Here is a 23,671-nt window from a genome sequence, read left to right on the forward strand (position 1 = left end):
ACTGCTAATATTCAGGTCTGAAACGGAGAACGCGGTAATTTTATCTTTCCATTGCAGGATCCCGTACCATGTTCTAAACCCCAGATCCTGCATAGACTGTTAGACCAGGAAGGAGCCTTCGCAATAATGGCCTGAGCTTCTCATCGTTCAGGTGACGAACCTGGACAGAATCCCGTTTGTGGCGCTGTCAGGACTCGTGAAGCTCTATGACTAGCTCCTTGGTCATTCCAGCTTTAGATATTTGCCCTCTCAATACATCACTAAACAAACCAAATAGAGCATGGCCCAGGGAGCAGTGTATTTGCCCAGAAGCCCTGCGAATGTGGTACCCCTGGGGGCGTGGCCTGCTTCCCAGTGACTGCTCCATGCTTTGGCTGCTGGGTGACTGGTGGTCATGGGAACCCTGTACCGCCTTTGTTCCACCAGAGTAGCTTGAACTTCTCCTTCAGTGTCCGGTTCATCCAAACTGTGGGTCCCCCATGTCCGCAGCCCCACACTTCAGGGAACCAGAGTCCACCTGGCCGTAGTGTTTCCCACTCCCAAAACACCATTTCTTGTCCCTGGTTCATGGTTGGAGAACATCTATGCCTCTAAATCTTATAGTAACGACCAATCTCCATACGTCACTGAATTTCCACGAAGCTGGATGGTGAACGAATGGTACAAGCATTTTTAGCTGGTCTGCCCCGTCTCCCCCCTTCTTGAACCTAAGGAGACCACATATACTGCTGGAGAGAGAAAGGCTTCCTGGCTCTTGTGCACTTCTGTTTGCATGTACGGATTGTAGAAGCCGATGCCAAATCTTGTTAGTGAAGCGCACTTCGGGTTACATCTCCTAACTTAAAAAAGGGTACCGTATAGAAACGTGTGCTGAAGCCGTGGGTAGGTGACAGCAATCTATAAAAGTGCGTGGATCTTACACAGTCTTTCAGAGACCCTGGTTGATTGCAAATGAAGCAGAGAAGAAAATTCTCCCGGAACCACTTGGACTTGGCAAGGATGATTTAAAAAAAAAGACTTTGGAGGCACATCTTTGGTGCTCTTCTTTGCGCGGAGTGCAATAGCTAATAGTTCTAACCTCCCCTCTGGAGGAGAAAGTGAAATCTTAAGCTCTCACCAGCTCGCCTTCATTGTTTTCCCTTTTGAGATCAGACAGTGAACTCTATAATTCGTTACAGCTTTTCTGACTTCGGAGTGGGGTTTGGGCTATTTTGATTATGTAATAACATCCCTCATTTTGCACATTTGGGTAGTTAATTTTAGACATATAACCTTTAAAAGGGCAGGCAACAGGGTCTTTCCGTGTATCTTCAGATTTTCTCTACATCCTGTTTTATGTGTGGTTAGAGCAGTCGATGAATCACGTGATGTTTTGCTGCTTCAAAGGACAGAAGTAGAGACTCCAAGTAACCACGTAGAGGAGCGTCCTGAATGTTTACCAAACACGTTGCTTAAAAACATGCTTTTCTAGCTTCAAGTGCTTTTTATGAAAGAGCAGTGCGAGGGCGCGCCTGAGGGTGCCTGTCTTCTCAGAAGGTGGGCAGGAGCCTGCTTTTAGGGAATTGGCTGCACGTGCAACACAGGTGTCTCAACACTTACAAATCTCCACGAGCTATACAGCCCTGCTCATTGCACTTTTGGTTATATATTTTAAAAAAAGGTTAGGACTTAGAACATAAAAGGCCCCTTTCCTGGACCATGCACTGCTTTGATTGATGAAGACCTCATCCTAGGTTTAGAAGTCAGCTCGCCTGCAAAGAGGCTAGAAACCCTGACTAGTGGGTACATGCCAGCTCATGCAGTCCTGGGCACTGGTCTGTGTAGAGATTTACGTAAGTAGAAAGATTATTAAATACAAGAAAATATTTCTCAAGATAATGTCATTTAATTACAACTATATAAATACTTTCTCAGTCTCTCTCCCACTTCAGTTTGAAGAAAAAAAAAAGAAATCCAGTCAGAGAACTACTGAGTCTTTAAATGGATGTGTTTCTGGAAACTAAGGGTACAAAAAGGTAGCCCTCCCCCTGCCCCTTCCTTCCAGAAGACCCCCAAATGAGAATGAGGTAGGAGGGTAGGGAGGTGTTAACTTTTTCACCTCTTGCTCTAGAGGTATCACTGAATAACTTTTCTGATATTTGGGAAATGCAGTGATTATCCCAATCCCAAGAGAGACCAGAAAAGGCTGCATGTGGGGACCACAGAGCCGGCTCCTGGTTGGGAAGTGCCCTGGGGTCTTGATGGAGCTGGACTACAGCAGAGCCCCCGGGCCTCCTTTCTCGTGGGCCTCCCGGGCACCTCCAGACGTTATTTGCTGGGAGGGCTTGGGGAGTGAAAAACCAAGCGCTTTTACTACTGTCGTGAAGCCTGGCCCCATCCCATATACCCTAAACTATCACTAAAAGTTTCCATTTCTGAGGGTATGGGCCATCCCTGGACAGTTTCAGAGCCAAACCAACTGCTGGTGCAAAACACATGTGCAGAACAAAGAAGATGGACTTTTGCACAAGACCAGCCTGAGGCAGGCAACGAGGGGGGCGTGCCTGGCTCTCACACAGTGACGTAAACCAGCGGCCTTTGTGCCCAAATGAAAGAGTCTCAAGTGAGGGCTTCCAGTTAACGTGCAAACCTCTGGACACGCCCTGAGCCGAGTGGCGGCCCTGGAGCAAGCCCAGCCTGCTTCCTCCGGCTCAGATCTTGGTGTCTCGCCCACGCCAGTGACACTGAGGTCCCGCTCAAAGCCCACAGCAGCTGCGTTGAGAATGACCTCGCCTGTGCCCCTCAGAAAGCAGAGAGGCCACGCGACAAGCCGCTCTTGACCTGAGCTGGCCCAGAGAAGGCCCTCGGGATGGAGAGACCACTCCGAGGAGCCCAGACTTCTCAGCATCTAAATACAAGCAGCTTGATGCCCCCGTGGTTTTGGATCCCGTGTGTGTACGAGGCATGGGTCCACACTGTGAAAGTCACGTCTGGTCTTTCCACAGTCCTTGACCTGAGACCCTCCAGGCACGGCTTCCCTAAATACTTCTGTCAGCTGAGTGACTCGCATGGAAAAAGAAACCTGGGTTGGAGGCACATTTCTTTGGGCGGCGAAGTCAAAGGGGTGCCCCCCTCACGCTGAAAAGTGGGAAGGAGACCCATTCCTCTTCCTCTCCTGTCTGTGTTGGTTAGAACAGCTGCAGAAGAACCTGCCAGCCGCGGGGTTTGCTCTGGAGGTTAAGGTGTGTGCTTGTCAGCCCAAGCTGTGAAGTGACTTTAGCAGCCCAAGCGAATGAAGGAACCTGGGAGGAGAGGGCATATGGCTGGAGGAGAAAGGTTTTGGACATGTGCGCCCTGCACAATCGCAGCCCCGTCATGGTGGCCTGGGTCAGGGCTTGTTTCCTGTGTTTTCTGAAACTCTTAACAAAACACCCTGGCCCGTGACTCTTATCACCGAAGGTGTCTCTGAGGTTGTAATGCTGTGTTCTAATCGCATAATGAAGAGCCTAGCTGGTCTTCCCCGATTCGGAGGGAAAGAATTTGCTTTTTCAATTTACTCTTTAAGCTCCAACCCCACAAGCATGAAATACTAGTCACACATGTTAAAAAATACTGCTGTTTAATTTTCTAGTCATGTACTTTAAAAAAGCCGATACAATTAGATTTTTCCCCCCATCTTCTCAGATCTGCCCCTGAAACCACCCCAAAGCGATGCATTCTTAATTCTCAGCGGAAAACCCGCTCAGAGGAAGCACGTGAGGATTTGTCCCCCAGGGGTCGCTGGGTGTCCAGACATGTGAACGAACCCTGTGATATTCATGGCTGACTCCGAGCCTTTACATTCTTTTTTCTATGAGGAACAATATGATTACACGGCACTGAAAGCAATAAACGCAAAAGGCTTGACGACTTCTTTCTTTTTTGCCCTTCTGGCATATATTTCCATTCCCACCATTGTCTACGTCAGCTGACCCATTTATACCCCTGTTGCTCATAATGAAAAATAGTTCTCTTGTCATTTGCTGACCCTTACATTTATGTACAAATGACAGACCGTAAAACTGCTGCAAACAAGACACACTGTTCATCGACACAATACGTTTCAACTGCAGGTATGTTGAGCACACGAGCTGTCACCGTATTGTATTAGAGACATTTTATTGAAAATGCGAAAATAGGAAATGTATCATAGCCTAAAATAAATTACATAACATATACAGTATATATTTATATCTTTAAAATATTTTTGTGTTTAGGTTCTTTCAGTCTAGGAATTTTGACTAAATCAAGAATTTAGTGAACTGTGTCCATATTTTTTTTAAAGAAAAAACCCGCTTTCCAAAACTTAGAAAAATATACTGCACTGAATGGATTTCAAATGTGTCATTTCAGGGAATATCACATAGTGACTTTGCTATCGTTTATAAAATGTCTTGCTTTCTCGTGTGGTGTGAGAGGGGAGTACAGAAGTACACTCGGAATTACCTGTGCCGCACGGTTAGGACCAGGTCGTAACTCTACTTTCAAAGTGATGATACAGCAACCTGGCATTAGAATGCTAGATTATGACTTAAAGCTTCAGTTCACTTTAAAAACTAAAACGTAAAGTTAGAATGCTCCGTCCGTTTCCCTTGCTCTAGTGCCATCTTCAGGAAAGGTGAGTGGAAAAACAAGCCTTCAGGGAAAGTCATGCCCAAGGACGCGGCAACCCGGAGATGTGCTTCGGGACAACTTTAACAAGGCAGCCCATGTATGTACAGGACAGGGCCTGAAAGTGCGCGCGCACTCAAACCTAGGAAGAGGCGAGGTGAAGTGCTATCGTTTGCATGTGTCAGTTTCTGCCCCCAAGGCACCTCACACCTTCCCACGGGAGATTATTTCCGTCCGTCCACCTGTCCAGCGCGTTCGCATCCACAGTGCGATGCCTCTGAGCCACATCTCTTGACAGTCACGTTACTGGGAAGCCGACCAAAGAAAGCCGAGTTGTCACCTATTGGTTCTCAAGAGCGATGCAAGGGGACAGGGTCAGTCTGTGGCCCGCCGGGCGGTGGTGTCTGAGGGGCGATGGACGGCACAGCCGCGGTCCTTTGGTTCCAAGGGGAGACTGTCCGAGGGGGTGGGGAGGCAACGTGGGCTACGAGGCAGCTATGTCTTCGGGGTTCTCACGGAGCGGGGGCATGAAGTCAGTCGTTTGGTTTGTTTCCACGAAGCAACGGCGAGACCGTTCTGCAGGTCCTCACATCCGCGTGGGCATACCCAGTATGCCAGAGTGGCCGTGAAACCGTAAGATCAAGGCCTCTTTCATTACCCAAGCGAAAACCAAAGACGAAAGCGGAACAAAACACGACGGGAGAGCGGATGACGCTGAAGTGTCATCTCGGCCGTCCCTGCAGCGCCCGGGCGCCCGCGCCTCATTCGCGCCCCTCCTGCATCTCCACGGCGTCCGTGCCCTCCTCTGCTGGAGGTACGTCCGTCATCGCCGAGTCCTCCCCGTCGGCGGCCGACTCGCTTTCCATCTTCTTTTTCTAGACCAAAGCAGGCTCATCAGCGCGGGGCGGGGCAGGGACGCAGCGCAGCAGAGCCAAGAGCAGGGGGAGGCCACGGGCACCCCTCGCCGCGGACTGGGACCTCGTTAACGGCTGGGGCGACCTCGCCGAGGCTGCATCTTAGGCCAGCATGTTGCTTACAGTGGGGTTGCTCGGGAGTGGACTGTGTGCCTGGCTCTTGCGTTAAGCATTCGGGGCGCGGGTGAGGGGTGGGCGGATCCTGTCTCCCACCTCCCCGCCCGCCCCTCAGCTGATGGAGACCTGCCTTTGCCCGAGGGACGCCACTTCCCTGCAGCCCCTGCCAGCGGGGGGCTGTGCCCTCCCCTCCCCTCCCCTTCATGGCCATACGCAGACCGTGCAGACTCTGTCTCCCACACCTGGGGAGTGCCAGGCAGGTGCGCGGTTCTGTCTCCGTCTCTTACCTGTTTCCGATAGACGTAGCATGCTGCTATGGCGACCATGGTGGATTCTCCCACAAACCCCGCGAGGAGGGAGCCCACGCCCAGGGTGGCTCCGTGTACCCTGGGGATGAGCACACAAAGGCCATTTGTCTGTTAAAGCCCCGCTGAGGCACAAAGAGAGTCAAAACCCAGCCAAAACCCAGGAGAGGTGTAGACAACAGGGGGACCTGACGATCGCGTCCGAGATCTGCTGGTTAGGGCTGCAGCTAGTAAACGGGCGACCTGCGGGGGGAGGGGCCTGGAACTCCGGGCCCAGGCAGCTCTCACTCCTGCGTCAGGTCTCAGCTCAGCATCCCCTGGGGGAGAGGCACGGCTCCCGCTTGTGAGCACACAGCATCCCGCCCGTCCTCTCTGCACGGTGAGGTTTCCCAAGCCGTGGGACGGACCATGCCCCTTCCCCAAGGGACCGGGAGCCCCTGAGGACCAGGGCGACGCCCTTGCTCCCTTGTGTTTTTCACCTTCCCGTGCCTGCCACGCCGTGATAGATGCTCAATGCGGTTTGTGTACGGGCCTGACCCCGAAAGTACTTTTCTAGAATGGATCTCGACAGCCTCCCGCCTGGGCCTGGGCAGCGAACCAAGGCATCCCCCGGCATTTCTAACTCTAGACGTGCTTGGGGATTTCCCGGGAAAGAGCAGATGTAACCTTCTGGACAGAGCGTGTGAGTCCCCCCGACCACGTACCCCAGGTAGGGCAGGACCACGAGGCTGGTGATGAGCACGATGATGCGCAGCACAGAGCTGGGGGCCAGGACGAAGGTCTTCTTCAGGGTCATCAGCCACCCGGTGAGATGGGCCCTCACGGTGACTGAGGGGAGAGCCGAGGACTCGTCAGCAATGCCCCGCTTCTCCCGTCCTGCTGCTCCTAACCCCCCAGAGACCCCGCAGCGCATCCAGGGTCGCTGGGCGGCTGCGTGGGACCCAGGCCTTGCTGCCATTGCCCTGCACTGGTCACCTCGTCTTCCCGCCGGGGCTGCAGATCCCCCCGCCTCTGGGCCTGGGGGAGCCCCGTGCCCACCTCGGCTCCCTCGCTTCACAGCCTTAGTGTCCAGAGAGTGGGTTGTGGGCAGCCCCTTTCGCCGCCGTGACTGCCATCCCTGGGGCATGGGGCTGCTGCCGGTCCCTCCCCGCCCCCCGCCCCCGCCCCCGCTCAGCCTCAAGCTCTGATCACGCCGGTCTAGAAAACTCAGAGAGAAGCGGCAACTTGATGGTGATCCAGGTTGACTCTGGGAGGAGAGGAGCTGGACCAGAAGCTGGGTTTCCCAGCCCGCAGGCTGGGGGAGGTGCAGAGGCGGGAGGCGTGGGTGAGGAAGAGGGACAGGCATCCCTTCCCTGTTTCCTCCCCAGCATCCTGACCACTGGTCCTCAGCTGGCTCCCTCGTTTTCATAAAGGCCTCACAACGTGTTCCCGGTACCCCGTCTCCCCACCCTGACTTGTGAGCTTCCGGAGGGCAGGCAGGGCACCAGCCCCAGCTCCAAGGAGGGGCTCCAAGGACAGTGCGTCAAGTATTGACGGGTTGGTTTGGGGCACAGACACCCTGGGCGACATTTAGGTTTGATCTGAAACCGGGTGGGGTTTGGGGAAGCGGGAGGCTTAGCCCTTCATCCCGTGTGGGCGGCAGCAGGCATAGGCCTATCGAGGGGGAGGAAGTGCTCATTCCTGGGGTGAAAGCTCGTGTCCAGGGTACCTCTCGAGGAAGAATCTGCAGTCTTCCTGGTCTGACGCCGGGCTCTGCCCGCCCCAGGTGGAAGCATTGAATTTATGAGACACAGACACTCACTTGTGTTTGGCCAAGGGAGAGGGTGAGGCCGCACGGGCGGGATGCTAACCTGATTGGCCCAAACCCAGCAGGTGGCGAAGACAGGTGGGGCCGGCTGTCTGCACGCCCCGTGGTCTGACAGGCGAGGAAAGACGAAAGGCGAGTCCCACCCCAGTCCTAGCTCTGGGACCTCCAGCGCCCGCTCAAGTCCAGACTGGGGAGTCAACGACACGTGCCTTGATCTCCACCAAGTGCAGCCTCTTCCAGGTGGCGCCAAAGCTTGGCTCCCCCGGTGACCCCCACCCCACCCCCAAGGACCAGAGGGCACCCCAACAGTCTCCAGGAATGCCTGGCATCTCAGAGCAGGGGCAGCTCGTGGCCTGACTTGGGAACAGGCGCAGGGTGGCAGGTGTGCCATCGGCCCTGGCTTCGACTAGCTCCACGGCCCATTTCCGGCCTCGGCTCTGACTGTGGATTCTTCTTTTCTCCAGCAGTCCTTTTAGAGCCTCAAGACAGGTATAGATTTGTGTAGCCTTCACCGCAGTGAAGACACAGAACTGTTCTACTGGCCCTGGAACGTCCCATGCTATCCCTTTGGGCTCTTTTGACTGAGTTTGCAACCACTGTCCTTTAAGAAACAAACGACACCTGTTCGACTGGTTTCTCAAACCTTCAACTGACTGGATACTTGTCTTCGCATCTTTTTAATCCACTGTGAAATTTGAAAACTTAAAAAAATTTTTTTTGGGGGGGGGACAGGACTGCAAATGTTTGCCAACAAAGAAGACTGAATCGGGCATGAGGGGAAATAGGTGTTTTTCTTTCATTCTCTGTTTACCTGGAACCGGGAAGAAGGAGAAGATTCGCAAGGGAACGACGCAGAGTTCTGCGAAGGCGAAGTCCACGCCGATGATGTCTATCAAAATTTTCTCCGAAACGTTGGGCGTCCAGAACATCACAAAACAGAGCTGCGGGGAAGAAAGGCGGGAAGCGAGGTTGTTAGAAAAAGGTGTACGTAAGTGAGATGGGAAGGCAGGTGTCACGTGATCCCCGAGGAGCTAGGAGAGAGGGTGAACCTGCCCGATTGGGGGACCGGCACATGGGTCCTCGAGCTGCCTCCGCCTTGCTCTGTTCTCACCTGACAACACAGGCCCTGGCCCATTCGCCACACCTGCCCCAAAGGGAGCCTGGCAGCGGGGCCCATGTGACAGGCGGGCATCTGAGCGGGTAGCCGGGCCAGTGTGGAAGGCTTACCTAGGCTGCTGGACAGCTCAGTTAGTTCAGGGTGAGCATGTCTATTCATGTAATTTTTACATTAATTTTAACCAAACAATAAAAAGTGACCTGAAAGCATCTGGACGCAGGCAGAATTGCATTGAACCGGATCTGGGAGTAGGAGAAAAGGCGAGGGCAGGTTGGGAGAAAGCTATTGCGGGGACCAGTTCTTAGAGGCCTGACTTTTTAAGCTTTGTGTGTGTATAACCGATTGAAAAGCTGAATTTAAAAATGTAACGCTATAACTTTGGAAGAGAATGTCAGAAAAATGCCAGTTGCATAAGATACTTCTCTCCCTTTCTTAAGATGTAAGTGATTCTTCTCTAAAATGAAAGTGAATGCATTATAAAACGAATTGCATTCGTGTAAAAACAGAACACTGAAGTTTTAGACTATTACGACCTTTAGGCTTTGGGTAAATTAAGTTTCATGGAATTAGGCTGGTCCTGTTTACTATGTCATGTTGAAATATGTTAAAAAAATACCTTGGAGGGTCTGTTATAAATACGTTTCACTTTTATAAATGCAATGGAACTTTTATTCTATCTTGTATTTTTCAGCATCTGGGAAGAATATCCCACTTGATTTTCAAAGATGACAGATGTACCATCATTTAACCCTACTGCCTGATGCACGTACTTACACCCCATCTCTGACATGAAGGGAAAAATGCTTCCTAAGATCTAGCAACTCGGAGCTCGGAGGCTGTATTACCTAGTGTCCTGGACAAGTAGCCCTGCCATCTTTTCTCACTGCAAAGCTGCCAGCCTGAAATGGTGAGCTGTCACTCACACCTACGGCCCAGGAATAGTGGCAATTTCATGATACGTTCACAACGACACTGAGCACAGCACTGGGACACGGTTCATTTTCTTGACAAGTAGATTGATCATCCCTCCCTTCAAATATTTTCCACAGCAGTAAAGCTGTAAAGAATTAAGATAAGTGAGCATTGCCCCAACTCTGGACTTGATTGTGCATCAGGACTAACGGAGGATAAGCTCTCCTGGGTTTCCTCTCTGGCTGGAGGGAGCTCTCTAGGCTGCGTTCTGCTAAAAAAAAAATAAAAAACTTAAGCTTCCAGGAAAACCATCGGCAGGCTTTACTTATTTTGTAGCCAGTGATTATCTGAATGTGAGATAATGCCTCCTGTTGCAATCTCTCTGTGCCTTGCGAAATCGCCGTGAAGTGCCTTTTAAATGACAACAAACCGAGGAAAAAGGAGCGTGTAATTGCATGTCAGAGAGGAAGGTGCAAGCAGGCACCGGTGGCAAAGGTCAGTCCTCCCTCTGGCTTCTCTGCACAGATAATGGTCACCTGGAGGCTCTCCACTGCCCTGGAAGAGAAGGTCAGTAACCTTTGGAGGCGTCCAACCTGAGGACGCAAGATAGCAAGTGCATCCAAATTACCGGAGACGCTGACATAAATATCGAGTAACCAGGGCGGGTGACTGCAGTTCTGGTCCCTTGAAAGCAAAACAGTAAGGCTCGGTGGATCTCTAATAGAGCTTCCCAGGAGGGAGGCTTGATATGTCATTTCTAAAAGTCGACAGTATGATTTAACTTGACACCACTAAGCCCCTCTGTTGTTCATCTGGTATCTGTCTGTGCCAAAGACACCCTACAGGCTCCTATCGAGGCCACGTGCCACCGAGGTACTTCTTCTCGGGTTTTCAGCCCCATGCATCTACAGCCTAGATTGGGTCTTTCTAGATCGGTGTAACTGAATGCTCTCAGTCTAGTCCGGGGCTTCAGCAATCACAGGTTTAAAGGGAAGCAATGCCACATGGATCGACACTTCCTTTCTTTTCCTCCCTGAAGTCTCTGAATTTGCCCCTTTGCCTTTGCTATACTTCCACTATGAAAATGCTCCTTACCTTCCAGCACGTTCTTTAAAAAAAAGTGACTTATTTCCAGCATTGCCCAGAAAGAAATACATGCAACTCAGAAGTAGGTTTGGTGTTGGTTAAAAGCTGCAATCCCTATATGCAGATCAAATTTTTCCAGGAAACATATTGACCCCTAGCGTCATGATCAGATGAGATTTAACCAGTCTGTTGCGGAAAATAAGACGCTCTAGAAGCTAACCTAACAAAGAATATTTCAGGAAAAGTGTCTTTCTGAGGAGTTCACCCAGAGTAGTCTTGACTTAGAACATGCCCTCCTAGTTGACCAGGACATGCCGTTTTCCTCAAATATTTGCAGAGCCTAATGACGTTGACTTTTCCACACCAGAACGCAAACCTCATAAGCTACTGACAGTGAACATGATTTGTTCCTGGGAGTAGCTGCAGGGTTGGGTTTTCTGCTGCTGAGCTTGCTGTCAACATTATCTCATTAGGAAGCAGCCAGCGAAGCACAACCACCCACTCCATGCCCCGATCTTGGTTCTTCTATTTATTCTCCAATAAAAGGAACCAGGGGTCCTTGGAGAAATGGCTCACTCTAGGACTAGGGTGGGAACTATACAAGACCATCAGCTTGGAACGATACATCGAAGGACACGGGAGTCCAGAAGAGAGAGCTCCCACTGGCAAAGCTGGAGGAATCTGAGCAACAAAAAATGATGTAGTATTGAATTATGAGCCACAGCACAGAGCAAATACCCATGAGTCTATACTGGTATATATAAACAGATAGGGGCAAATCTCCAGCACAGAATAGAATACTCCCCCCTTAGGGAGGTGGAGGCCTAGCTCCCCACTCCTGGAGTGTGGGCTGATCACAGTAACTTCCTTCCAAAGAAGGACAAGATGGAAAAGGGGAAAACAACCTTCACGGTGGAGAAACCTGGCAAACATAATGGGCCAGGTGATCAAGGTAACATCATCAGTGATGTCATGTTGAGAGCATGTTCTCTTGAGGAGATGTGATGAGAACGGCCCTTTAACTATGTGGTTTTCCTCCTGAAAGCCCATATGCCCAGTCTAACCATGAGAAAAACCCCAGACAAACCCAAATTGAGTGACATTCTACATAGTGCCTCACCGGTATTCCTCGAAACTGACAAGGCCACAAAGACAAGCAGAGTCTGAGAAACTCTCAGAAACCAGAGGAGGCTAAGGAGACAAGATGACTAACTGTAGCGTGGTGGCATGGATGGGATCCTAGAACAGAGAAAGGACATGAGGAAAACGCTCATGAAATCTGAATGAACTGTGGAGTTTAGTTCACAATAACGTACTGGGTTTGGTTCCTTATTTGTGACAAATGTACCACAGCGGAGTAAGATGGAGTGTGGGGTGAAGGGTCCGTGCTATCTTCACAATGCTTCTGTAAATCTAAAATAATTCTAAAACCAAAAGGTTAAAAAAAAAGAAAAAAAAGAAGACCCATGACCCACTCCTCTTTTATTTGACAGACTGTGACTCTTTTTCTGAGGTCCAGGCACTGACCATGAAATTTTTACTTTGAATTTTGAGATACTTATTTGTTTTTCTTTTTCTTTCTTTCTTTTTTTTTTAAGAATCAGTGACTTGTTTGCTTGCATCATTTTAATCCATTTCTTGGGAAGATTCGGCATCTATGTCTATGACAACAATGACGGGGATATTAAAATAGCAAACACTATGTAGCACTTCTTATGGGCCGGGAACCGGAAGAAATGCTTTGTACATACTAAATCATTTCACCTTTACTTTCCTATGAGAGCTGTACTATTACTACCCACTTTACAGATGAAGAGACCAGGCACATAAAGTTTTCTTCACCTGCTCAGGACCACACAGCTAGCAAGTGGCCCAAACAGGACCCCTGCCTCTCTGGTTAAGCCCCCAAACACGTGATCAGCATGTCAGTGTTGTGGGCATGATTCCAGAGTAATTTTCAGGACAGGATCACTGCCATCTACCATCACAGACAAATTTACAAATGTACATGATGATGAATGCACATTGATTCATTCACAACATTTATCTGCCCCAATGCAGCTGGAGGATACCTGAGCTCCCCTGTGTATCTTTGTGGGGATGGAGGTGTGGGTCTTATACCTGCAGCAGATCACAGTTTCCAGGTTGGGAGAGACAAGCGTGGTTTCTACAATCTCAGATTCTCATGCATCCCTCTAGGGGTCTCCCCATTTGAACCCCTACCGTAGATACTGATGAAAACAGAATCTACTTGAACTATTTACATTGTTTTTTAAAGTTTAGGTAAATGAGAGTATCATGTTATTTAATACATTTATTAATAACATTTCTCCATCTATTCTTATTTACCCAGTGCATTATTTACCTATCTAGTCTAGATGAATTTTTGTTTGTTCTTCTTTCTCTAGTTCCTTTAGGTGTAAGTTTAGGTTGTTTATTTGAGATGTTTCTTGTTTCTTGAGGTAGGCTTGTATTGCTATAAACTTCCCTTAGAACTGCTTTTGCTGCATCCCATAGGTTTTGGATCGTTGTGTTTTCGTTGTCATTTGTCTGTAGGCATTTTTTGATTTCCTCTTTGATTTCTTCAGTGATCTCTTGGTTATTTAGTAACGTATTGTTTAGCCTCCACGTGTTTGTGTTTTTTACGTTTTTTTCTCTGTAATTGATTTCTAATCTCATAGTGTTGTGGTCGGAAAAGATGCTTGATATGATTTCAATTTTCTTAAATTTACCGAGGCTTGATTTGTGACCCAAGATGTGATCTATCCTGGAGAATGTTCCGTGTGGACTTGAGAAGAAAGTGTAATCTGCTGTTTTGGGATGGAACGTCCTATAAATATCAATTAAACCTACCTGGTCTATTGTGTCATTTAAAGCTTGTGTTTCCTTATCAGTTTTCTGTCTGGATGATCTGTCCATTGGTGTGAGGGGTTAAAGTCCCCACTATTATTGTGTTACTGCCCATTTCCTCTTTTATAGCTGTTAGCATTTGCCTTATGTATTGAGGTGCTCCTATGTTGGGTGCATATATATTTATAATTGTTATATCTTCTTCTTGAATTGATCCCTTGATCATTATGTAGTGCCCTTCCTTGTCTCTTGTAACATTCTTTATTTTAAAGTCTATTTTATCTGATATGAGTAATGCTACTCCAGCTTTCTTTTGATTTCCATTTGCATGGAATATCTTTTTCCATCCCCTCCCTTTCAGTCTGTATGTGTCCCTAGGTTTGTAGTGGGTCTCTTGTAGACAGCATATATATGGGCCTTGTTTTTGTATCCATTCAGCAAGCCTGTGTCTTTTGGTTGGAGCATTTAATAAATTCACATTTTTTGTTTGTTTGTTTGTTTTTGCAGTACGTGGGCCTCTCACTGTTGTGGCCTCTCCCGTTGCGGAGCACAGGCTCCCGACGCACAGGCCGAGCAGCCATGGCTCACGGGCCCAGCCACTCCACAGCATGTGGGATCCTCCCGGACCGGGGCACGAACCCGTGTCCCCTGCATTGGCAGGCGGACTCTCAACCACTGCGCCACCAGGGAAGCCCAATAAATTCACGTTTAAGGTAATTATCGATATGTATGTTCCTATGACCATTTTCTTAATTGTTTTGGGTTTGTTTTGTAGATCCGTTTCTTCTCTTGTGTTTCCCACTTAGAGAAGTTCCTTTAGCATTTGTTGTAGAGCTGGTTTGGTGGTGCTGAATTCTCTTAGCTTTTGCCTGTCTGTAAAGCTTTTGATTTCTCTGTCAAATCTGAATGAGACACTTGCCAGGTAGAGTAATCTTGGTTGTAGGTTCTTCCCTTTCATCACTTTAAAAATATCGTGCCACTCCCTTCTGGCTTGTAGAGTTTCTGCTGAGAAATCAGCTGTTAACCTTATCGGTGTTCCCTTGTATGTTATTTGTCGTTTTTCCCTTGTTGCTTTTTAATAAATTTTCTTTGTCTTTAATTTTTGTCAATCTGATTACTATGTGTCTCGGCATGTTTCTCCTTGGGTTTATCCTGCCTGGGACTCTCTGAGCTTCCTGGACTTGGGTAGCTACTTCCTTTCCCATGTTAGGGAAGTTTTCGACTATAATCTCTTCGAATATTTTCTCAGGTCCTTTCTCTCTCTCTTCTTCTGGGACCCCTATAATGTGAATGCTGTTGCGTTTAATGTTGTCCCAGAGGTCTCTTAGGCTGTCTTCATTTCTTTTCATTCTTTTTTCTTTATTCTGTTCCACAGCAGTGAATTCCACCATTCTGTCTTCCAGGTCACTTATTCGTTCTTCTGCCTCAGTTATTCTGCTATTGATTCCTTCTAGTGTAGATTTCATTTCAGTTATTGTACTGTTCATCTCTGTTTGTTTGTTCTTTAATTATTCTAGGTCTTTGTTAAACATTTCTTGCATCTTCTCGATCTTTGCCTCCATTCTTTTTCCGAGGTCCTCGATCACGGAATTGCAACACCCCTGGGTACGTGTTCCATCTTGCCAAAGCCAGCGCGAAAATACGTGTCATCCAAGGGGTGGAGGCCACCTTAAAATTTAAGGTGATGATGTTTCGTACTTAAAACATTTTAGTCCTAAAGCTTCAGAACTTCAGGGCCTCACAGGGGCCCTCCCAGAGGGAAAGAAAGCAAAAAGCTTTCCATCAGAGAAAGAAGCAGTCGAAAAAATCTGCACCATCAGCTTCTTTCTCTGTGACACACGAAATAATCCCTTTCGGGGAGGTTCAGCTAATCTTAAAATACTTCTTCTGCGGCTCACACTAGGTATGTCCTCGGGAGGCACAAATCCCACAGATACAAACAGAGGAACTCCACTCTGCCCCTCCCCGCAGAACGGCCACCACCTCTGAAAAACAGCGAGGTCACTGACAGTGGCAGTATTTATAGCGCCCCTAATCCTGCCAGGTCAGCACTGGTCACCTGCTCCCCGCGAGGTCTGGGCAGCTTGGCTAAGGCACTGCCGGTAGAAAACACCAGAAAACGCCCTGCGCGCAGGTCACAGGCCTGGAGTCTCGTCCAGTCTTGCCTGTCACAGCCTCAGTTTCCCCCCAGTTAGAGGACTTTTTCATCATTTAAGGATCAGTTTTGCATCTTGCAGTTCAGGATGAGCTCCCCTACTTGCATTTCCGTATATGACGGACAATCTCGAGTGCTCTGGTCGGCGCACTGATTCTCCTCTGTTGCTGCTTCATGGGATAGCATATGTCAGCGTCCAACATATGTCAACATCCAACAAGCACATCAAGAATCCCTTTTTCTTCGTTGCGTCCCACCAGTCAGAGCTGCATCTCAGTAAAGCGTTGAGCCCTGAGCCCTTCAGTCGTGTGCTGGACAGCGGCAAAATCTGAGCTGAGAAATAGCGAAACCCACCATCCCACAGGACCTCAGCCTGTGCTCAGAGTTAAAAGCTCAGCTCAGGAGGGTGACCCAGTCTCACTTCCTGTGGCTAAACTGACCCACGAGCTGTCCCTCAGCCGTCAGGGTGGCGGACACCACCGGGCTTTCGCTGAGTGCGGTACCACGCTGGCCCTGTGTCTCCCACAAGGACGGCCTGTTTGAGGCTTTGTTTCTGCTGGGCTGCCCTACCCCCGTGCCCCGAGACTGCCTTCTCATTGTTCACATTATCCGGGAGAAGAAAAGGACCTCTTGTGCGTGGGGGAAGGACGAAAAGGACCAAGGATGCTGAATTTAAGACTTTCTCATTTGGCGTCCCTCACGGTGTCTGTGTACCGTGAACCATTGGGCCAGTTGGGCGCCTTTAGACATCCCAGAGACATGGGGGGAGCAAGGCTTCTGAGTCCCCAAGGCCGGGGTTGAAATCCTGGCCCTACCCTTTACAAATGGGCTGACCTGGGGAAAGTCACACAGCCCCTCTGGGTCCTGCTGTCCTCAATAGAGGACCCAAAACAAAGCCACGACCCTGGGACTGGGGTAAGGATTAAATGACATAGCCTATGGAAGGCTCTTGGCATATAGTAAATAATTGATAAGAGTTAGTTCCTTCCCACTGAGCCTCTGCCCCCCTTCCCACTTCTCCCCAAAGCTTCAGTCATCCAGCATTTGCGTTTTAAGTCATCATATGTTGTAGATTTGAGAAAGTCTTAAATTCAGCATCCTTGGTCCTTTTCGTCCTTCCCCCACGCACAAGAGGTCCTTTTCTTCTCCCGGATAATGTGAACAATGAGAAGGCAGTCTCGGGGCACGGGGGTAGGGCAGCCCAGCAGAAACAAAGCCTCAAGCAGGCCGTCCTTGTGGGAGACACAGGGCCAGCGTGGTACCGCGCTCAGCGAAAGCCCGGTGGTGTCCGCCACCCTGACGGCTGAGGGACAGCTCGTGGGTCAGTTTAGCCACAGGAAGTGAGACTGGGTCACCCTCCTGAGCTGAGCTTTTAACTCTGAGCACAGGCTGAGGTCCTGTGGGATGGTGGGTTTCGCTATTTCTCAGCTCAGATTTTGCCGCTGTCCAGCACACGACTGAAGGGCTCAGGGCTCAACGCTTTACTGAGATGCAGCTCTGACTGGTGGGACGCAACGAAGAAAAAGGGATTCTTGATGTGCTTGTTGGATGTTGACATATGTTGGACGCTGACATATGCTATCCCATGAAGCAGCAACAGAGGAGAATCAGTGCGCCGACCAGAGCACTCGAGATTGTCCGTCATATACGGAAATGCAAGTAGGGGAGCTCATCCTGAACTGCAAGATGCAAAACTGATCCTTAAATGATGAAAAAGTCCTCTAACTGGGGGGAAACTGAGGCTGTGACAGGCAAGACTGGACGAGACTCCAGGCCTGTGACCTGCGCGCAGGGCGTTTTCTGGTGTTTTCTACCGGCAGTGCCTTAGCCAAGCTGCCCAGACCTCGCGGGGAGCAGGTGACCAGTGCTGACCTGGCAGGATTAGGGGCGCTATAAATACTGCCACTGTCAGTGACCTCGCTGTTTTTCAGAGGTGGTGGCCGTTCTGCGGGGAGGGGCAGAGTGGAGTTCCTCTGTTTGTATCTGTGGGATTTGTGCCTCCCGAGGACATACCTAGTGTGAGCCGCAGAAGAAGTATTTTAAGATTAGCTGAACCTCCCCGAAAGGGATTATTTCGTGTGTCACAGAGAAAGAAGCTGATGGTGCAGATTTTTTCGACTGCTTCTTTCTCTGATGGAAAGCTTTTTGCTTTCTTTCCCTCTGGGAGGGCCCCTGTGAGGCCCTGAAGTTCTGAAGCTTTAGGACTAAAATGTTTTAAGTACGAAACATCATCACCTTAAATTTTAAGGTGGCCTCCACCCCTTGGATGACACGTATTTTCGCGCTGGCTTTGGCAAGATGGAACACGTACCCAGGGGTGTTGCAATTCCGTGCCTGGCTTCTGGAGAGCACACACTCACCCCGTCCCTCTCCAGCAACCTGCAAGCTAGCCCCCCAGACAAGGATTAGCTCAGGAAGCTGGGGACCAAGACAAAGAACAGCCTCACTGGACGGAACTGTGACCATCAAGGAGGAGATGGCCACTCACGTGGGAGAGGGTGACCACGTTCTTGTTAAGCTCACAATGACCAGGGAAATTTAAAAAATGAAGTAAAGAAAAGAGATTTCAAAATTTACGGGAAAGAGGCAAGTAAGATCTGATAACACCAGAGATTCTGAAAGGAGCTGGAAACCTCTCAAAAGAGAAGATTTCTCCCCCAACCCCTGCAACAAGCAGAAAAGAGAACAGAAGGCACCTGAAGACGTCAGGTGGTCCCCAGGCTGCTCTCGGGGGGAGGGAACACGGCAGCTGGGGAAGGGGGTACCGGCCATCCCCCTGCCTTCATTTGCTGGCTCACAGGCTCTCTCTTCCCCAGTTCCCGGGAGGTAAGCCTAGATAAAGTCTAAGAACTACCACCTTCAAGGGCTCACCAACTCGTGGATAAATAAGGACAGGAAGGCAAAAGCCCAGATTACCCTGAATGGGTGCAGATGCTGAGATCCAGAGAAAGGGCTCTACAGAACTATACTCGAGGTAAGAAGAGGAAGAGGAAAGAACTGGTAGGGGCCGAGGGTACATTCCAAGCCCCTCCTTTGAGTCTGCCTTTTCCACGAAGGAGGGTCATCTTAAAATAAATGAGCAAACATAGTTAAAAGGAATTTGAAGATCGAAACCGATAAGAGGGAGTGAAGCATTTTGCCTGTGCAAGTCCCAGATCACTAACATCATCTGAAGTGAAAACACTCGTCAGCGTGGCTGAGAAAGCAAAGAAGTGGGGAGATACCAGGAACCTCGAGGTTGACAAATCCCCTGAAGATGGATTCGAGAAGGGGCCAGCCCCCGACTATCATGAGAATACGGCCAACGGGGTCTCACTGTTGGCTAACAGTGCCATGTGGCTAAATGAAAAAGCCCATGTAGGCTTAGGCTGCATTAATAAAAACTATAAAGTCGAAACTGGATAATTCTAGTCCATTAGCCGAGGTCAGACCTGATTTGGCGTTTGTGTTCCACATTCTCAGAGGACACTCACAAGCTGGAACAATTTCAAGGAGCACAACGAAAACCCCGCAGGGTCTGGAAGCCAAGCCTGTTAAAAAGGTCTGGAAACAGGCTTTGGCTGTTTGAAGGGCTGCCACATGGAAGAGGGATTAGACGGACACTAAGGGCAGAGATGAGGACGACGCCTCACCATCCCTTCGTCTGTGGATACTGCAGTCCGTCTTCACAGCCTCCTTCCCGCCTCTCAGGGAGTCGGATCTTAGTTACTTCTACAGTTTTGATTCTACAGTGACCTACTGATTCCCGCAGCGATCAGTTTGTTATTACGACAATGGGCTTCAGACATGAATTCATTCAGAAAATAATTACTGGGCCCCTGTCCTGGGCCAGCCACTGTGCCGGATGCTGGGCATTTACAACGGCGAACACGGCAGAGATGACGCCAGCACTCACGGAGACCCGCTGGCTACAGAGCACTGAGTCATGATGGGGGACTTGGGGCATGACGCGGACAGCGGGGGCCTCGGGGTGGGAAGCCGGCTGACAGTCCAAGTAACACACGCTGAACACAGAGTCAGGGAGAGGGTTTCAGGCCAAAGGGACAACGTGAGCAGAGGCCTGGGCCGCGAGAACACACAACGGCCCCTCAGCTCCAAGTGCTCTGCGTGGCTAGAACGGGGGGCAGGACATTGAGATGCGCCTTGTACTGCTCGTTTAGGGTTTGGGTTTCTGTCGCACAGAGGAGCCCCTGGAAGGTCTCTACACCAGCCGCTCCATGAGGACTGGTTTGGAGGGGAAGTGTGTAGAGCCCCCACTGGGGGCTGTGGTCCCAGTTGAGCGGGAGCTGTAGAAGCAGAAACAGGGATGCGATGTGGGGAATGGAGGAGAGGGAGGTCCGAGGGGTATTTAGGGGAAGGCTAAGACCTGGCTCTGTCCCCGAGGGGATGTCAGGGTGAGGAAGAAAGCCGAGCTGGGGATGAGCCCAGGCTTCCGTCTCCGGCAACACTAAGCAGGCAGGAGTCCTTGCTAGTCACTGAAATAGGGAACAGAGAGGAGAAAAAGCCCAGGGCCACGAGCAGACCATTGAGTCCGCTTTGGGACAGGAGGAGCTGTCAGCGCCCGTGGGAAACCAGAGTGCATCTCTGGGCAGGAGGCAGTTAGATGTTTGCGCCTGAAGCTCCGGAGGGAGATGGGAGTCAAAGACGCTGATCTGGGAATCAGCCAGACACGGCACCTGAAGCCACGACCTGCAGAGAGAGGGCTTAGCGGGCAGATGGACAGAGGGGGATGCTCACTCAGAGTGAGGAAGAGGGACGTTCCGCCAAGGAGCCTGTGTGGGAACACTCAGAAAGGAAGAGGGAAAAGCAGCCGGGGAGAGGGTCGCAGAAGCCACGGGAAATGAGCAAAGGATGCACGCAACGGCAGCATCGAACACGGCAGGTGAGACCCGGACGGCGCCCGGGGGAGCTGCCGCGTGAGCCCGCAGGGACCGGGGCAGGCTCTCTAGGGAGACAACAGGGAGTGGTGACAAGAACGCAGCCCACAGGAACGATCTAGGAAGGAAGTGGGGCCCTTCGCCCCTGAAGAAGGAGGCGGGGGGCTGCGGTGGGAACAGCAGATGGCACAGGTGGGGAGCACAGATGTGGCCAACAGCAGCGGGAAGGGTGGGCTTGAGGTGCTTTTGCGTAATTCTCTCAAGGAGCTTGGATGCGAAGGGGAGGAGAAACGTAGGGGGGCTGCTGGATAAAGACATGATTTTCATGCTTTCTTTAGATTTTTTTTTTATATATAAAGTTGGGAGACAAGCATATTGAAACGTAGATAGGAAGGAGAGATTTGGGAGAAGTTGGCAGTGGGGACAGGGAGACACTGAGCACAAAGGATGGCTGAAGTCGTGCAGGCGAGTGCATGGAGGTACCACTCAGCTAGGGGCAGGGGGCTGGGGGGGGATGTCCCTGCCTCCACGGCCGCGAGCACACAGAGGACATCCTGCTTACTGTAAATGTGACCCCTCAATCCAAAGTAGCATCTCCCTCCTCCTCTTTCCTTTGACTTCATTTTTTTCTGCCAAGCAGCTGTGTTTCCCTGCAGAAGGCTGCATTACGGCCACCCAGAGGGATATTCCCTTCCTAATGCCCAGAACGAGTATTCATTCCTTTATACGGTGGACAGAGGTGATTAAATTAAGGATCTTGAGATAAGACTGCTTGGGAATATCTGGGTGGGCCCTAAAAACCGTCACAAATGTCCTTATTATAGAAAAGGGAGGCACACAGAGGAGAAGGCGATGTGAAGACAGAGATTGGCGTGATTCGGCCAAGGAATGCCGGCCGCCACCAGCAGCTGGAAGAGGCAAGGAATGAATTCTTTTCTAAAGCCACTGGAGAGAGTATGCCCCGCTAGCACCTCGATTTCAGCCCAGTGAACTGAATTTCGACTTCTGGCCTCCAGAACTAGGAGGGAATACATTTCTGATGTTTTAAGCCGTCAGGTTTGTGGTCATTTGTTACGGGAGCCACAGGAAACTAACGCACCGTCCAACACCATAGTGTATGTTAATTGCCTGTCTTCTCCATGAGGTTATGAACCCCCCCCCCCCCAAGAAAAGAGACTCTGTGTGTTAGTTTCACCATGGTAGCCCTGGGACCTGGTATGCAGCAGGGGCGCAAGCATTTGTTGAATGACTGCATGAACAAATATGCACGTGCCCCCTCTCTGGGGAGCTGTGCTGTAAATAGAGAAACCTTAGGCATCACCCATCCCACTGAAAGTGTTCCATCGCCCATGCTCTAGACAAGTTTGGCAACGCATCCAAGCGTGCTTAAAAATCTTTCCTCACTGGCATTTCTAATATTTGGTTGGTGTGTACTGATGTATCAGATGTCTAAGCCAGAGGACTAAACATATCAATTTCTCTCTTTCAGCGCTCACTGAAGCTTGTGGGTAACTGACATTTCTGAATTAACAAGACGAACAAAGGCTGGAACGAACACTGTCAGCACTGGGGACTGGAGGCTTTAAACAGGAAGGGGTGATGGGACATCCAAAGAACTTTCCCAAGTTCTCGGGGGGAAAAACGTGCAATATGTGTCTTGTGTGTGGGTGAGGTCTGTCTAGAGAAGGTATGTATAAATCTATCAAGAAGCTGAATTTATTTTAAACACCAAAAGAAAAGAAATCCCACAGAAATTTGGAAGGGTATTATAGATATCACTAGAAAAAATCATAAAATTATTCACTGGCATCGAAAATACCAGTAGCCACTTATTTACAGATACAGCCATCCTTTCCTTACATGGAATCCCACGTGTCTGGGGACCAAGGAGGAGAGAGCCGGCATTCTTTGCTTCCAGCGTGCCAGGCGCTATATGCTAAGCTATTACCCCTTTGCAAAGTCTTATAAGGTGGGTATTCTTCTCATGCCCACATGGCAGCTGGGGAAGCCCAGGCTTATAGTTTTCAGAGACCACCCAGCTGGTGAGTGGTAGGGTCAGGGTTTGAACCCAGGCCCTGGGGCCTCCGGGCCCACATCCATGAACACTGTGTTATGTGGCCCTGAATTCAAGCCTAAGCTACTCCCTCTCCTTTGGTTCTCTGACCCTTCCCAACCGGCCCCTTTTAAATCAAAATCCGCAAAGAGGGCAGGCAAGTGTCACTGAGAGCCCAGGGCCCTTGGCACCATGCCCAGCCCTGCATCTGAATCCATCTCTGGTTCACAGGGGCCGGCTCTCCAAACCTTCTTGTTTTTGTTTGTTCGGGTAAGGTCCGATTCATTCCTTGAGCCACATTGGTTAAGAGCCATCTCTGAGGGAGGATTAAAGGCGGGCCTTTGAAAACTGGCTGGTACCTGATGAATGATGAGCAAGTTTCCCGGGCACTATTATTTGCCACACGTGCTTTTTCTCAGTGTCACATGGTGGTTCTTTGAGGCTGGCCCTGGGCTCAGAAGGTTCAGAAAGACTCTGGAAATAATCTCACGGCACAACTCAATAGTGTTTCCTTCACTGCCTGAACAAGTGGGCACTCCCACTCAGAGCTGGAAATGCAGTAAAACGCTTTAAGATAACATAAAGAACATTTTCAGTAAAGGCCATGCATCAGTTAGCTAAGACTGACGTTTCTTCCCCGTTCACTCTTAGTCTGCCTACAGGTGCAGAAGACACCTAAGTGCTGGGAGAAGTAAAGCAGGTATTAAATTCTCCACTTGCTGTTTCCGTAAGACATCTCTGTTCTTGTATTTCCAGCTTCTCCAGGTGAGAATCTGAACGTGGGGTTTGCTCAGAAATACTGTTCATGCAGGTCAGCACTGTCCCCGGATTTATGTGCTTAATTATGTC

General features: G+C 49.9%; 2 protein-coding genes across 7 annotated transcripts in view; one reads left to right on the forward strand and one right to left on the reverse strand.

The window, feature by feature from the left end:
• The window catches only part of OTULIN (OTU deubiquitinase with linear linkage specificity), a 54,462-nt gene extending 40,176 nt beyond the window's left edge, over positions 1 to 14,286 (forward strand). For 4 of the 6 annotated variants that reach the window (XR_003792741.1, XR_003792744.1, XR_003792746.1 and 1 more), the window contains one exon: positions 9,581 to 10,985. The gene's annotated coding sequence lies outside the window, so the exon portion shown is untranslated. Of the gene's footprint in view, positions 1 to 9,580; positions 10,986 to 14,244 lie in introns of those variants that run through there. The other 2 variants (XR_003792742.1, XR_003792743.1) reach the window with 2 other exon arrangements.
• The window catches only part of ANKH (ANKH inorganic pyrophosphate transport regulator), a 137,275-nt gene continuing 118,871 nt past the window's right edge, over positions 5,268 to 23,671 (reverse strand). Inside the window, exons 9-12 of the mRNA XM_029217531.1 lie at positions 8,584 to 8,713; positions 6,670 to 6,793; positions 5,948 to 6,047; positions 5,268 to 5,504 (exon numbers count right to left, since the gene is read on the reverse strand). Of these exons, the coding sequence (XP_029073364.1) occupies positions 5,391 to 5,504; positions 5,948 to 6,047; positions 6,670 to 6,793; positions 8,584 to 8,713 (468 nt within the window). The 3' untranslated portion in view covers positions 5,268 to 5,390. The remainder of the gene's footprint in view (positions 5,505 to 5,947; positions 6,048 to 6,669; positions 6,794 to 8,583; positions 8,714 to 23,671) is intronic.

This window comes from Monodon monoceros, unplaced genomic scaffold (assembly GCF_005190385.1).
Source record: "Monodon monoceros isolate NGI ecotype Baffin Bay Population unplaced genomic scaffold, NGI_Narwhal_1 Super_Scaffold_12, whole genome shotgun sequence".
Classification (NCBI taxonomy): domain Eukaryota; kingdom Metazoa; phylum Chordata; class Mammalia; order Artiodactyla; family Monodontidae; genus Monodon; species Monodon monoceros.